The following is a 17,371-nucleotide window of genomic DNA, read 5'->3' on the forward strand; positions in this document are numbered from 1 at the left end:
CGCTTATTCTTCATCTGAAGTCATAACTTTCTGTTTGGTACATCACATTGATTGCTGTGGAAATAACTGTGATGGTATGGACACAGGGTTTTGACCAAGTCAGGAAACTACAGCAGGAATAGAAATTGAATCACCTCTACAAAGAAAACTTCAAGAATTACCCTAACAGATAGCAGGAGACCTCAAAGGTGCAGCAAAGCGTGCCCCCTCATGCACACCTCCTAGATTCCTGTCTTATGTTCTGCAGAGGATTACACATGGGTAATGGGTCTGTTCCACAACACAGCACAGGGCAGAATTTATCCTGAAATTTATAAAGCCATAAAAAAAATGCACCCACTGATAAACTTCTGGGCACATGTACAATTAGAATTCAAAATATAATTTTTGACAAATTAACACTGCAAAGCACAAAATACCTCCCATGTGAATTTCCATGCAAGATCAGACCTGTAATCCATTTAGTATCCTACCTCTGACACAGGTTATCATCATATGCTTTAGAGGACAATGCAAGAAACCCATAATGGATAATTTTGGAATAAGATGCCAAGGGGAATTTCTCTTCTGAACATCATGCTGTTAGTATGTTTTTCTTATATCCCAAAGCATATGTTTTTATCTCATTTATATATTTTTATCCTATCTAGTGTAACTGTGCGTTCTCATCCAAACACATAATCCATTTTTGAATCCTACCAAGCTCTTGGTCTGAATTACATCTTATGGCACTGAATTATATAGGTCCATGGGGAAGACACTTTGTGATGTGATAAAATCATAAAAAACTCAGCTCAGTCCACTTACACATGTCTCCTTTCATGATTCTCTCCCCTGCTCCCCACCACTATACATACACCTGGCCAGCCTTAAGAACCAATATACCTGCAAAAGACTGAGTTGTATTTTTCTCACTATAACCACATTTTATGCTCTAAGTGCCTTGGAAAAAGTTTGCAGGATAATGGAATGCAATGTGCTGCAAATAAATGTAATACATTCCATAGAACAATTTAAAAAACACAATATAAAGCATTTGTTCTTCATCTGTATCTTTTTTCCAAGTATCATTTCTTTCATATTTTTTTCTCACCAGAATTCAAATTTACTAACTACTGTTGGGATTGTACATGAATGTAAATCCAATAAAAAGTCTTCTGGTATACAAGTGACCTTTTGTGTTTGCACATTTGATCATACAGGCAATAAGTTTCATGGAAGCAAATTTTATTAGCTGGGCATAACAGTTAATGCTTTAAAACGAAAAAACTGAAATGTTCACATGGCACACAAATGGAGATAGGTTTAAACCACTTTGTAAAGTCATATGAATTCACAATTAGGTACATGAATATTTACTCCCGTTGTCTGTCTTAATTTAAATAGAAGGTATTATCTTTAAGATTTCAGGGCCGTAAAATCTGGATGATTTTTATTAAACTAACTTCTTTTAAACTGAAAGAAATGATACCTGAAGTGCATAACCATATTTCTTGGGTATAGTGCAGAAAAAAGGTCAAAGTAAAATGAGTATACATGTATAGTTTAACTTCTTAAAACTGTTTTAGTTAAAAATATAGTGAGTAAGAAATACAGCTAACAATTTTTAAATTATGCAGATTAATTCATATCAAGGTAAATTTTTTCTATTTTAAATAATTCAAAATATTTTAAAATATTTATGTTTAAAACATACACTGGACAGTCATAAACTTCATTAATTGTCACAACTACTTGTACAGATGTTTAAGAAACAGACATGCTAATTAATCAATCAGTACATAATTTGAAGTTGCAAAAAACACCAGGCAACTCAATGTTAAAACTGCAGCTTAACAACTCAGCCACCCTAACTTCCCTAAATCATGTGAGTGTACAATTTTATAAACATTTAAAATTGTAAAGACTATAAAATAAAACAATTTGAATGACTACCACTGTTAGTTCTTGAAAATAATATATTTCTACAGCACCAAAAGTTTGCAAGGCATTTAACAAATACAGATGCATTCCCTTGTTTGCACCATAGCATACAGTAGTAAAAATCACAGCAGCCACATTATATTGGCTCCTTTAGGTATCTTAAAGGATGCCCATTTTGCTACATCTTTAGATAAAATGCTACTAATTAATATATCATCAGTTCCCACACAGCATGCATTGGCTCCAGAGACGTTAATTTAAAAATCTGGATGGCCTACTGTACATCATGACAAAATGTGAATACTGACAACAAACTAAATGATTATGGCCCTTAAAGATTAAAATTACCAGTTACCATAAACCTATTTTACATTAAATATTTTTATAAAGAGGCTGCAACTTAGCTGTTATGAAATAAATACGAGATGAAACAAGAGTTAAATGCTTAAAGTTGTGCAACAAGAAAGTCACTTAGTATTTAAGAAAGAAATAATTATACAGAAACAAAACACACTGATCCTTCCTCCTGGTTAGGTTGATAAATGAAAACCCTTTCCCATGGATATTTTACTCATTAGCTTAGTTATGTGGATGAAACTGGTCAACTAGTGGGCAGCTAGCTGTATTCCCAGTAACTAGCTTTGATTAGTGTACAGTGTTGCTGTTGTAAGAACACAAGCACCTTAGTAATCCAACTAAAATACTGACTTATGACATATACACTGTATTAATTCTATCAATATACCTTGATTTTCTACTGCTAATAAAATGCTAAATGAAAGTGTAATTTAAAAATGTACAGAACTATGACATTAACAAAAAAGTTCATAAAAGTTCATAAGCCTTCTAACTAACTTCAATCACGCAAACATTTCTCCAATACACCAAGGAACATTTGCCTCAAACAATTCTTACATCACCCTAGAACAAATGGAAAGAACCAAAATTCTGCATATTCTAATCTCAAGGAAAACTGTTTCTACAAGAAAGATTGAAGTTAACAGGTAATATTTACCCAGAAAGTGGGCTGCTTAAATCTACTAACTGCTACAGAAAGCAGCATGTGAAAGGGAAACAAGGAAGAACTTAGCTATAATTAATGGTATTTTCATCAAACATTTAGTCCAATGGGACTACTCACAATACTAAAAGCAAGCATGTCTGTAAGCATTTGCAGGACTGAGGCTTTATTCATCATTCAATAGCAGACCATAACAGCCTGCTGATTTTGAGGGCACATCACTCAAACCTATCAACCGGAGCAACTGGTCAAAGGCAATTTTCATGGTTGTAACGCAACTTTGTTATTAAACCAACAGGCAAGAAAATCCCATTTTAAGTTCAGAGTTTTGAGTAATATTTTACATAAGAACCCTAACAATTTGTATTGCCTACTAGCAGTGGCAACGAATATAAAAACATTCAATTGGAAAAAGCACTTTCAATATACTTAAGATCAACAACAAAACCAATGCTACCTGCAACTTTTTTAATCTTAATTTTTATCTTTAAAGTTATTTTAGACATTGTGCCTACTGAGATATTCCTATTTGTCAGACCTGTAGTACTTGCTCTGACACTGTCATTTTTCTATTGACCAAGGACCTAACTCCGCAAACACTTTTGCACATGCTTAAGGTTATCTACTGGAGTGATTCCCTTGAGTTCACTGAGACTATCCATATGCATAAGTAAGTTTGCAAAACTGAGACATTCTCTCTCTTTAAAAATTAAAACATCCAAAATTATCACCTTCAAAATTCACCATTTCAAATCTTTTACCTACCATTGTTAAAACCTAAAGTGACTATATGAAAGATCAGAAAAAATTATTTCAATTTTTTTCGTTTACATGGTGCATTTCACAGCAATGTGTATTGTCATTCACTGTCAACTCCAGTCAGTTCCAAAAAAGAGTTAAAATGGCTAAGTACTACACCTGACCTAGAGTTCTTTTGCCAATTTTTGTACATTTTCTTTTTCAAGTGTTCCTCTGCTCCCCACCTGTTATGAGAAAGACTCAGAGAAACAGTAAGGATGGCTGTAAGACAACCTACTGTCAAATTTACACCACATTAATGTGTAAACATTACAACACTACTTGGGGTGTTTTCATATATACAAGATAATGTGCCATACAACTGAAATGCTTAACAAAATATGCACTTTTTTTTTTAAGGAAAATTGCTCAGAGCAGACTGAGTCAACCATTTACTAAACCCAGTTTTTAGTTAAGAACAGGGTTGTGATAATACATTCAAGGATGAAACTGGATGCACACACAAAAGTGCACAAAAGAAATGCATGTGTACTGCACAGAATTATATTTTAAGGGAGGAAATTTGGCAGCTCATAAAATACACTGATCCAGTGTGTTTAAAAACGACATCATATGCTCTGAAAAAAACACTATTGTCCAAAGCCAAAACTTTTGAAAGTAGTTACTGTGAAGGAAAAACACCTACTTCTCTGAACCACTTCACACTGATTCCCACATATTTACACAGCATTTCTGAACAGATAGGAGCTATTCCAGCACACTGGGTAACTATGCGGTTTTGACAAAGTTATACATGCACAGACTGCAGGAATAAATCTCTCTGAACACACGTTTTCCTGAGAAACCAAAAAAGCCTTTGAAGATGTTGCCTCAGTCCGAAAAAAATATAGAAATTTTAAAGTTCTGGTTGGCTCCATCGTTAACTTACACTTGTTTACCAGGCACAAACAAGCGCAAGGTGAGTCTGAAACAATCCCCTTTGCTTCCCTCAGGTCTTACTACGCCCTAGAGCCCTTCACTGTTTACAGATCTGTGGTTACGGGCTGAAGTTACACACAGGGTCCGACCCAGTGGCCATGGACCCAGCTGGAAGAGCCCCGGGAGTCAGGTGCAGGCGGTAGACCTCCGGCAGGGCAGGCTCCGTTCCTGTCCTGCCGGCTCTGTCGGCTGGCAGGGACCCCGCTAGGTGCGAGTCACCCCGGACAGCGAGGGGCTACCGGCCGGTTCCGCGGGGAAGCTCGTTTCTCCCGATCTCCTAGGCGAGAAACCGCCCCCATGAAGCCGCCCCCTGCCCGGTTCCGAGGGAGGGGAGCTGCGAGCTCCGGGCCCGGGCTGCCCGCCTCCGGCCCCCTCACCTGTGCTGTCGCTGGCGGAGAAGCCCGGCGAGTTGAGCTTGGCTCGCTTGGGGTTGGGCGGCCCGTCCAGTAAGTTCTCCGCCATGGTAGCCGGCTCGGCGGTCACAGCTCCAGCCCCGCGCCGCCCGCCGGGGCCGCCCGGATCCTGCGCTCCCGGCCTCGGGCAGCCGCCAGCAGAGACTCCGCGCGGAGCGCCCAGGAAAACTCGGCCGAGCAACAGCGCCGCTTAGTGCTCGGCCGGCGGCGGCCCCCGCTGCCCCATGCCCGGGCCGGGCCGCCGCCGCAGCAGGCCGCAGGGAGGAGGGCTCGGGACGGGGTGGGGAGAGAGCCCAGCGCCCCCGCCCTGCCTGGCTCGCTCCTCCCGGCCGCTCCCCCTCCCTGCCGAGCGAGGAGGTGCCCGGATGGCGGCTCAGTCAGTCACTCAGGGAGCATAGCGCCCCCCCACCCCGCTCCTCCGCGCCCCGTCCCGTCCCGTCCCCTCCCCTCCGAGCGGGGGACTCGCCCCGGCCCCGCGCCGGGCCCTCACTCGGCCCCTCGACCCCCGCCCGCCCAGGAGCAGCCGCCACCGCCGGCAAGAAAAACAATGAGCGCAGCGCGGCGGCCGCGGCGGCCACTGCTCTCGTTCCCGGCGGCGGCGGCGCCCGGCTCGCCCCCCGGCTGACGCTGCCCCGCTGGCCGAGCCCGTCTGCCCCTCCGCGGCGCTCCGTGCGGCTGCCCGTGCTCCGGCGGGCGGCCCCGCTGCCCTGGCCCGGCCCGGCCCGGCCCCGCTCCCGCCCGCGCCGCGCTCCGGCTCCGCGACAAGATGGCGGCTGTTGATTCCTCAATTAAAAAAAAAAGTTTTTTTTTCTCTTCTCTTTTCCAGGGACCATGGGGGCGGGGCGGGGGCGGAGCCTGCGTTCTGCGTCACCGCGCACAGGCACGCCCCTCCTCGCCGCACCCGTAAAGACACGAGCGCTGCCGGAAAGAGGCGAACTGAGCCTGAGTTGCCAAGAGGCTCCTAGCTGTAGGAGGAAAGGATGCAAATATATGTAAATAAACACGTAAATTAACCCCTCCCCTCTGGTCCTACTAAATTATCCAGGGACCTATCCCCTGGAGCCACATAGGATGGGCACCTCTGCTGTCCCACTGGTGCAACAGCACCTGCGAAGCATATGCACCCCTCAAACACTACCTCCCTGCACTGGCCCCTGACCCTGTGCTGTGTGCCCGCCTTCTATAGGACCACTGCAACAGGGGGAAGCACCCCATTGTCTCCTCTTCCAGCCTGCCACCCGTGTGTCCCCATAGGGGCAGTGCATACTCTCCCCCGCCAACCCAGTCCCACAGACCCATAGCTCTGGTACAACAGAGTGCAACACCCACCAACTTTTACAGAGAGCATCAAGCTAGACTTTTGTTGCCTTGGAAGACCTGGAGTACAGCCCTCTGCTCCATGCTGCTCACCTATAATACTGGTGCAATAGGCCGCAACACTGCTTCCCCATTGCCCTGTCTGCCCATACCCTTCACATGCTGCTTCCCTGTAGAGCCAAATCTCTTGCCCGCAGGCTGCCTCCCCGTAGCACCCACACCCCATCTCACTGGTGTGACACGATGCACCATGCTGCCTACCCATAGCACCCAAACCTCTTAGCAACATTCACCCATACCCCCTTCCACCTCATAATGCCCCTCCCATATCCCCCATACTGTTTTCTCCATAATGCCCACCTCATGCAGCCTCTCTGTGGTGTCCATACCTTCCCACAGCACCAGCCTGTGCCCACTTCATGCCTTCCCCATGGTGTCCACCCACCGCTCCCATGCTGCCTCCCTATGGTACCTAAATGTCTATGTGATGCTCTCTGTCCTCACACACCCAATTCCTGCAACACCCCAACCTTCACACAACACTTGCCCACATATCTATCATGCTGCTTCGCTGCAGTTCTTGCACAACCACCTTTTCAGCCTCATGCTGCCATCCCACAGCATGTGCACACCCCAGATAGTCTCCCCACAACATCAATCTACCTGTGCACCCCCTTGCTGCTCCATGCAATGTGTGCACATCCATCACATCACCTCTGCATATTACTGGGATTATTTCAACTGGAAAAGAAAAGTTAAAGAGACTTAATTGAGGTACTCCACTTACAACGTTGAGGGTTAGAAAAAATTATCAATCCCTCTTTTTATGATGTCTCATAATATGACATTAATGGCAGGAAAATTTAAAACCAAATAAAAAAAGCCATTTTTGCACAGTGTGTAATTTGCCTGTGAAAATTGCTTCCGGAGGGGATCAGAAAGTTAAATACTACAGCTAGATTTAAAAAGCAGCTGGATAATTTTAAGGCCAAAAATAATATTTTTGTATGATAAATTATGTATAAGACAGGATTAATAAGGTCTCATGCTTTGGGGTGTAAAATCATCACCACAAAGGTCGAAGCAGTTTTACTGCAAATGTTCACTATTGTACATTTGGCCAGATGCATCATAATTTGTTTACATTTTGTTCCTCTTTGTCTGAACTATCAAGTATTAACCATAGCTGGGATGCACCAATCCAGACTTGATGTATCAATGGTCTGTACTAGTGTTACAAATCTTAAATTCCTAACATCTAGCATAATGCAACTAGCCAAGTGTTCAAGGTTGTATGAATTGGGGAAGAAATCCTAATTGATCCTCTCAAATTATCAATTTATTCTCTGAAGCATGAGATTGGATTAGTTTTATTTAGGCCCCAATCCTGCAAGAATTTACATACCGTAAGTCTTTGTAGCATTGGTCCCTTAGTTTGCAGAGCTACAGATGTTTTTGTTAGTCATAAAATTAGTAGGCTTTTATAAAAAGACCATCCACATTATGCACATTGATTACCTCCTACAAGACTGAATTCCATTGGTTGGCTAATGATGTGTAAAATAGCATTTTATGTGTTCTACACTTATATTTTAATTATATTTTACATTATTCTGGATATTTGATATTTAAGTTTTCTTAAACCAGCTGGAGGTAAAGCAGTTAGTGAGGAAAGAGCCCTCATTTCTCCCTCAACTTCCCTTCCCCCCACACAAATCAACCATTAAAATCTTCCCCATGCCTTATGTCCCAGAGCTGTCCGGGGAATGGCCAGAGTTCAGTTCAGTTCTCTCATTCATATAGTCTGAAGGAAGAGTGAGGAGGAGGCCTTGACAAATACTTGTACTGCCCCCTTTCCCTAAAACCCATGTTTATTTAATTTCCATAAATATGTCTAATAAATCAGTTCTTGTGATGGGGTCTACAGGCCCCACACTGAACCAGGGCTGGGAGTGGAGCATTAGTGAGCTAGGGAGGCCCTGTCCCTCAACAGATACTGGCATGTTCCCAGTAGAAGAACAGTTAAAAAGACACTGGTAGCACTGGGAAAGGGGATGAATGATGCATGTAGCACCAGGAAACAAGGCTGATGCTGAGAATTGTGTCAGGAATGGCAACAAGTTTGTGAAGGCTGCTCTAGCTGACCCCCTTTAGGAGCTGAAAGCCCTAAAAGAGATTAACAGATTTATTTGGGCATAAGTTTTTGTGGGTAAAAAACCCCACTTCTTCAGATGCATGGAGTGAAAATTACAGATACAGGCATAAATATACTGGCACATGAAGAGAAGAGAGTTACCTTACAAGTGGAGAACCAGAGTTGAAAAGGCCAATTCAGTCAGGGTGGATGTGGTCCACTCCCAATAATTAATGAGGAGGCGTCAATACCAAGAGAGGGAAAATTGCTTTTGTAGTGAGCCAGCCACTCCCAGTCCCTATTCAAGCCCAAATTAAGGGTGTTTAGTTTGCAAATGAATTGTAGCTCTGCAGTTTCTCTTTGAAGTCTGTTTTTGAAGTTTTTTGGTTGAAGGATGGCTACTTTTAAATCTGTTACTGAATGTCCAGGGAGATAGAAGTGTTCTCCTACTGGCTTTTGTATGTTACCATTCCTGATGTCTGATTTGTGTCCATTTATTCTTTTACGTAGAGACTGTCCAGTTTGGCCAATGTTCATGGCAGAGGGGCATTGCTGGCACATGATGGCATATATCACATTAGTAGATGTGTAGGTGAATGAGCCCCTAATGAACCACATCAACCACAGCATCAGGGTGACAAAAATGGAACCAGATGACAAACCTGAAGCCTTCCTGGTGACATTCAAGAGAGTCACTAGGGCAACCTGTTGGACAGCAGAGAGCTGGGTGGTCCTGGTTGCTCCATACTTAACAGGGACAGTGCAGGCCATATACTGGAGCCTAGAAACAGTAGCTGCACAGGGTTATTCCCTACTCAAGGCAGCCATCCTGGATGCTTTTGGCATCTCCAACGAGGCTCACCACCCGAGATTTCAATGAGACACATTTGCTCCTGGTGTCAGACCTAGGGCATTGGTACAGACCCTAAAGGAACACTTCTGGCAGTGGCTCCAGCCCAAGGAAAAGACAGCAATACAGATGGTGGGGAAGATCATATTAGAGCAATTCCTCCAGATCCTCCCATCTGGAGGTGAGTAATACAATATCAACTGGAGACCCTGTTGGAAGCAGTGATGTTGACTGAGAACTATTTGCTAATCGCCAGGCCTGCCTGCAAAACACCAGAAGGGGACCCAACTCAACGCTGGCCAACTCAGGTGACTGGGGCGGGGGAGAGCAAGGAGGGGAAGCACAAGAGGATCCTGGCTGCCACTCCAAAGGGGATGGGACCAACTGAGCAGAGACTGACCAGAGGAGTTTATCCATGGAGAGAGAGGCCAGGAGGGCAGTTCCAGTGTGACCTGATGGCCCCCCCCATGGGAACACCATTCGGGGGCGGAGCCCAAACAGTTGAAGCACCTTCCCAGTCAGGCAACTGCTTCACCTGCGGTCAACTGGATCATTTTCAATGAGATTGCCCATATATGGAGTGCAACTACAGACAGGTCTGGGCAGTGGAATCCAGAACCCAGAAGAGAGGTTCGGAGAAACTGGTGGTTCCGGTACAGTGTAATGGAGTCAGGGTCCAAGGCTTAGGAGACCTGGGCTATAGTCAGACAATGATCAGAGAACACCTGGCCGCGGTCATGGAGAATCTTTGGCCACCGTATACCTTCAGTGCATACATGGGGATGTGCATCCATTGGGATATACATCCATACCCATAAGGCAAGTCCAGTTATCAGTGGTGCAAGTAGGGCGGTACAGTCCAGTATGCTGTACCGGTAAGATATTTATAGCCTGTACACTGTACCGGAAAGTCACAGGAGGAACAGAATGTGGGGCCACCAGGCGGCCCCACTTCGGCAGCTCCTCCAGCACAGCTGTACTTCCCCCAGCCCTTGCACACAGCTGCGTCTAGGATCTCCTGTCTGGGGTCTGTAGGCAGCCCGCTGGAGGACAGGGCTGGGGGCAGTACCAGTACAGCCGCACTAGAGGAGCTGCTGGCGTGGGACGCCCATTGGACCCAAGTTTTCCTTTCGCCGCTGAGGTTCTGGAGAGCCCTGTGGTTCAGAAGTCTCCGGCGCAGCGGGAGGAAGACACAGCCCCCTCCCTCCCCCCGGGTAATGTGGGATGGATCATGGGGAGGGGAGGAGGAGAGCACAGGATCCCAGGCTCGGGGCGGGGTTACGTAAGGAGTCATGTGGGGAGGTCACGTGCCCCCTGTTTAGCTGGTGCAGCGCACCGGTAAAAAATGAATTCTACTTGCACCACTGCCAGTTATCGATACAGAACTGCTCGGATACTACTTGCATAGAGTGGCCCCGAACTTAGCTTACCCCATGATTGTCGGTGAGACTGGAAGTTCTTCTGGGAACTGCTTGGATTAGGACAAGGGGTGTCCCTAGAGGGGAAAGAGGGAGGAGCAGAAGACACAATGAGAGGCCCAAGTGGAGGACATCATGGGCAGGAAAAAATACTGAAAAAAGGTATCCACAAGGAAGTGCAGGACTATTGTGCTTCATGCCCCAAATGTCAGTCTGCAAGGCCAAAAAAGGTCCCTAAGGCCTCTCTAGTACCCTTTCCCATGGAAGTGACCCCATTCAAAAGGGTAGGGATTGATTAATAGGGATTGACTAAAAGCACAGGAGGGCACCAGTATATCTTAGTGACCAATGAACTATACTACATGCTACTCTGAGTCAATACCCCTCCATTCTACAAAGGTGGCAGCCATCACCACTGAATTGATGAAAGTATTCGCCCGGGTGGAGATTCCTAAAGAAATATCACTGACCAGGGAACCAATTTTATGTCACAGCTAATGAAGGAGCTATGCAATTTGCTAAAGATAAATTAATTTTCTTAGGGCTTTCATCATGCACAGACCGACAGGCTGGTGAAGCATTTTAATAAAACTTTGTAAAAGATGCTAAAGAAGTTTGTGGCCTCCTATCTTTGTTACTGGGATCAACTCCAACCTCCCATCCTTTCTGTTCTCCATCTGGGAAGTTCCCCAAGCTTCTATGGGATTTCTCCCATTTGAGTTACTATATGGGCAACAACCCCTGGGAATATTGGATCTGATTTGCAAAACATTGGAGCAATAGGAGTCACAGTCCATTAACTTTGAGCAGATTATGGAGCAAAGACATGAGGTATCTGAAGAGAAAAGCTCAGACTTGCAGATGGAAGCAGGACTGAGGAATTCTGAGGGGAGACTGGGTGAGGAAAGTGGTCAGTGGAAGCATGTGACTAAAAGAACGAGGCAGAGGAAAAGACGGGCTAGTGAAGGAGAAACAGAGCTCAGGAACAGGTTTGCAGAGTTGGAAAATGAAGAAGGGGCTCAGCAGGTAATCACTGAAGGTGGGAGGACAAGGAAGAAGAGAAGAGCGGCTAGTCATATAGGAAAAGGGGAAGAGTTAATGGAGACTACACCAAATATAAGCCTCAGGAGGATACAGGATGGGTTGAAGAGGATTACAAGGGAGAATAGGAATGGAAAGAACTTGCAGCCAGAGGGAACAGGGGATAGACTGGAGAATAGCACTGTCACCAGGAAAAGGCAGGTCTATGTGATCGGGGACTCTTTACTGAGAAGAATAGACAGGCCTGTAACCAGAGCTGATCCAGAAAATAGAAGGGTATGCTGTCTTCCAGATGCTAAGATACGGGACGTAGACTTGAGGTTGAAAAGGATCCTAAAGGGAAAGGGAAAGAATCCCCTAATTATCATTCATGTGGGAACAAATGATACGGCTAGATTCTCGCTGGAAAGTATTAAGGGAGACTATGCTAGGCTGGGGAAGACACTTAAGGAAATCGAGGCTCAGGTAATCTTTAGTGGGATTCTGCCTGTTCCTTGAGAAGGGCAACAAAGGTGTGACAAGATTATGACTATCAACAGATGGCTTAGGCAGTGGTGCTACAAGGAGGGCTTTGGGATGTATGGCCACTGGGAGGCATTCATGGACAGAGGACAGTTCTCTCGGGATGGACTTCATCTGAGTAGGGAAGGAAATAGACTTCTAGGATGGAGGCTGGCACAACTGATTAAGAGAGCTTTAAACTAGGAATTTGGGGGAGATGGTTGGGAGATGTCCAGGTAATCTCCACACCGGATTTTAGCATTGAGAGGGAAGAAAACGAAGCAAGAAAGGATACAGCCATGGGTAGGAGAATGTATATAAGGAGAAAGGGCAGTGTGGATACCAGTCTAATAGGTTATACTGGCTGTAGAATGACCATGCCTAATCGGGTTCAGAATGTGAGCAAGGCCAAACAGCAAAAATTAAGATGTTTTTACACTAATGCGAGGAGCCTAGGTAACAAAATGGAGGAACTAGAGCTACTGGTACAGGAAGTGAAACCAGATATTATAGGGATAACAGAAACATGGTGGAATAATAGTCATGACTGGACTACAGGTATTGAAGGGTATGTGCTGTTTAGGAAAGACCGAAATAAAGGTAAAGGTGGTGGACTAGCATTGTATATCAATGATGAGGTAGAATGTAAAGAAATAAGAAGCAATGGAATGGATAAGACAGAGTCCGTCTGGGCAAAAATTATATTGGGGAAGAAAACTATTAGAGCCTCCCCTAGGATAGTGCTTGGGGTGTGCTATAGACCGCCAGGATCTAATTTGGATATGGATAGAGCCCTTTTTAATGTTTTTAATAAAGTAAATACTAATGGAAACTGCGTGATCATGGGAGACTTTAACTTCCCAGATATAGACTGGAGGACGAGTGCTAGTAATAATAATAGGGCTCAGATTTTCCTAGATGCGATAGCTGATGGATTCCTTCACCAAGTAGTTGCTGAACCGACTAGAGGGGATGCCATTTTAGATTTGGTTTTGGAGAGTAGTGAGGACCTCATAGAAGAAATAGTTGTAGGGGATAATCTTGGTTCAAGTGATCATGAGCTAATTCAGTTCAAACTGAACGGAAGGATTAACAAAAATAAACCTGCAACTAGGGTTTTTGATTTCAAAAGGGCTGACTTTCAAAAATTAAGGAAATTAGTTAGGGAAGTGGATTGGACTGAAGAATTTATGGATCTAAAGGTAGAGGAGGCCTGGGATTACTTTAAATCAAAGCTGCAGAAGCTATTAGAAGCCTGCATCCCAAGAAAGGGGAAAAAATTCATAGGCAGGAGTTGTAGACCAAGCTGGATGAGCAAGCATCTCAGAGAGGTGATTAAGAAAAAGCAGAAAGCATACAGGGAGTGGAAGATGGGAGGGATCAGCAAGGAAAGCTACCTTATTGAGGTCAGAACATGTATGGATGAAGTGAAACAGGCTAAAAGTCAAGTAGAGTTGGACCTTGCAAAGGGAATTAAAACCAATAGTAAAAGGTTCGATAGACATATAAATAAGAAGAAAACAAAGAAAGAAGAAGTAGGACCGCTAAACACTGAGGATGGAGTGGAGGTCAAGGATAAGCTAGGCATGGCCCAATATCTAAACAAATACTTTGCCTCAGTCTTTAATAAGGCTAAAGAGGATCTTAGGGATAATGGTGGCATGACAAATGGGAATGAGGATATGGAGGTAGATATTACTATATCTGCGGTAGAAGCGAAACTCAAACAACTTAATGGGACTGAAGCGGGGGGCCCAGATAATCTTCATCCAAGAATATTAAAGGAATTGGCACCCGAAATTGCAACCCCATTAGCAAGAATTTTTAATGAATCTGTAAACTCAGGGGTTGTACCGTATGATTGGAGAATTGCTAACATAGTTCCTATTTTTAAGAAAGGGAAAAAAAGTGATCCAGGTAACTACAAGCCTGTTAGTTTGATATCTGTAGTATGCAAGGTCTTGGAAAAAATTTTGAAGGAGAAAGTAGTTAAGGATATTGAAGTCAATGGTAAATGGGACAAAATACAACATGGTTTTACAAATGGTAGATCATGCCAAACCAACCTGATCTCCTTCTTTGAGAAAGGTTTCAGAGTAGCAGCTGTGTTAGTCTGTATTCGCAAAAAGAAAAGTATTCGTGTAGCTCACGAAAGCTTATGCTCAAATAAATTTGTTAGTCTCTAAGGTGCCATAAATACTCCTTTTCTTTTTTCTTTGAGAAAGTAACAGATTTTTTAGACAAAGGAAACGCAGTGGATCTAATTTACCTAGATTTCAGTAAGGCGTTTGATACCGTGCCACATGGGGAATTATTAGTTAAATTGGAAAAGATGGGGATCAATATGAAAATTGAAAGGTGGATAAGAAATTGGTTAAAGGGGAGACTACAGTGGGTCCTACTGAAAGGTGAACTGTCAGGCCGGAGGGAGGTTACCAGTGGAGTTCCTCAAGGATCAGTTTTGAGACCAATCTTATTTAATCTTTTTATTACTGACCTCGGCACAAAAAGTGGGAGTGTGCTAATAAAGTTTGAGGATGATACAAAGCTGGGAGGTATTGCCAATTTAGAGAAGGACCGGGATATCATACAGGAGGATCTGGATGACCTTGTAAACTGGAGTAATAGGAATAGGATGAAATTTAATAGTGAGAAGTGTAAGGGTATGCATTTAGGGATTAATAACAAGAATTTTAATTATAAGCTGGGGACGCATCAATTAGAAGTAACGGAGGAGGAGAAGGATCTTGGAGTATTGGTTGATCACAGGATGACTATGAGCCACCAACGTGATATGGCCGTGAAAAAAGCTAATGCAGTCTTGGGATGCATCAGGAGAGGTAATTCCAGTAGAGATAAGGAGGTTTTAGTACCGTTATACAAGGCACTGGTGAGACCTCACCTGGAATACTGTGTGCAGTTCTGGTCTCCCATCTTTAAGAAGGATGAATTGAAACTGGAACAGGTACAGAGAAGGGCTACTAGGATGATCCGAGGAATGGAAAACTTGTCTTATGAAAGGAGACTCAAGGAGCTTGGCTTGTTTAGCCTAACTAACAGAAGGTTGAGGGGAGATATGATTGCTCTCTATAAATATATTGGAAGGATAAATACCAGATTGGGAAAGGAATTATTTAAGCTCAGTACCAGTGTGGACACAAGAACAAATGGATATAAACTGGTCATTGGGAAGTTTAGACTTGAAATTAGACGAAGGTTTCTAACCATCAGAGGAGTGAAATTTTGGAATAGCCTTCCAAGGGAAGCAGTGGGGGCAAAAGATCTATCTGGCTTTAAGATTAAACTCGATAAGTTTATGGAGGAGATGGTATGATGGGATAACATGATTTTGGTAATTAATCCATCTTTAAATATTCATGGTAAATAGGCCTGATGGGATGTTAGACGGGGTGGGATCTGAGTTACTCAGGGAAAAATTTTCTGTAGTATCTGGCTGGTGAATCTTGTCCATATGCTCAGGGTTTAGCTGATCGCCATATTTGGGGTCGGGAAGGAATTTTCCTCCAGGGCAGATTGGAAGAGGCCCTGGAGGTTTTTTGCCTTCCTCTGTAGCATGGGGCACGGGTCACTTGCTGGAGGATTCTCTGCTCCTTGAAGTCTTTAAACCACGATTTGAGGACTTCAATAGCTCAGACATAGAGAGGTTTTTCGCACAAGTGGGTGGGTGAGATTCTGTGGCCTGTGTTGTGCAGGAGGTTGGACTAGATGATCATAATGGTCCCTTCTGACCTTAGTATCTATGAATCTATGAAACTCAGTGCAGTATGTAATACAATTAAGAGGAAAGCTAACATCCTTGAGTGAGTTTTCAAAGGAGAACTTGTTGAAGGTGCAACATGACCAGAAGAAGAACCATAATAAGGGTGCCCATATCAGAGAACTCCAACTGGGAGACTGAGTGTCACTTCTACTATGAGGATTCTATCAATTAGGGAAGGCTTGCGACCCAAACAAGAACAGAAGATACACAAACGCATCAGCTTGTTCCCCTTCATGTTTTCAGAGGCACCATGCTAGGACGCACCCAGTGTTCCTCATATAGAGACTGAACCCTTCCAGAAAATGCATGAAAGTACGAGACCATTACCCATAAAAATATGGGAGACTGTGCAACAAGAGCTACAAAACATGTTGGCCCTGAGGGTCATTGAGGAGTCACGTAGTGAGTGGTGAAGTCCGATAGTGTTCATGCCCATATGGGATGACTCAACACGGTTCTGCATAGACTTTTGAAAAGTGAATGCAATATCCAAATTAGATGGCTTTCCCATGCAGCAAATGGATGAATTACTGGAGTGGCTGGGACTTGTCACATACATATCCACCTTCAGCCTAACCAAGGGATATTGGCAGATTCCCCTTGCCTCTGAATTTAGGTAGAAGATGGCCTACTATGTGCCTCTGAGCTTATTCCAGTTTAGAACCATGCCCTCTGGTCTGCATGGGGTTGTGGTTATGTTCCAGGGTGTTCGTGACGGAATGCACTCCTGTATTCACACCCTACACACTATTTTAATAATCTTTGTACAAGGCATGTCTTGTGAGGTATCATAACTTGCTGATCAGTAACATCATGGTATAATGCGTGTAGCAACATTAAGTGTAAAGTTATGAACATAAGCTGAAATCATGACTGATGTGTGTTTCCCAGATAAGTCTGGGGAGAGGCTAAACCAGTTTCTCAAAGACAAAAGGCAAGCTGACACCCCAGCCAGCTGTCAACAAAGCTGATGAGCCGTCATTTATCAAGAGGCCATTCTTTGGCAAGAAAGTGGGGGAAAGGTCAAAGAGATCTGCATCTTAGCAGAAAAACAGCACTAGGTCTCCTTCCTCCACCAGACCCCATGTCTCTTGGTTCTGAGCTGGAAATGCTTTTCAAAGACGGACTGAAACTATAAAAAAGAGGGACAAACACTCCAAGAGATCTCTCCTCTCTTTTCCTGTCCATCTCACTCTTTGCACCTGAGAAGACAAAAGAAGCAACCGTTGGACTCT

General features: G+C 44.1%; 1 protein-coding gene across 1 annotated transcript in view; it reads right to left on the reverse strand.

Moving 5' to 3' along the window:
- Window positions 1-5,484, reverse strand: part of LOC144270751 (CREB-binding protein) — a 190,033-nt gene extending 184,549 nt beyond the window's left edge. The window contains exon 1 of the mRNA XM_077827415.1: window positions 5,059-5,484. Within this exon, the coding sequence (XP_077683541.1) occupies window positions 5,059-5,143 (85 nt within the window). The 5' untranslated portion in view covers window positions 5,144-5,484. The remainder of the gene's footprint in view (window positions 1-5,058) is intronic.
- Between the last annotated feature and the right edge of the window lie 11,887 nt (window positions 5,485-17,371).

Source organism: Eretmochelys imbricata, chromosome 10, assembly GCF_965152235.1.
Source record: "Eretmochelys imbricata isolate rEreImb1 chromosome 10, rEreImb1.hap1, whole genome shotgun sequence".
NCBI lineage: Eukaryota > Metazoa > Chordata > Testudines > Cheloniidae > Eretmochelys > Eretmochelys imbricata.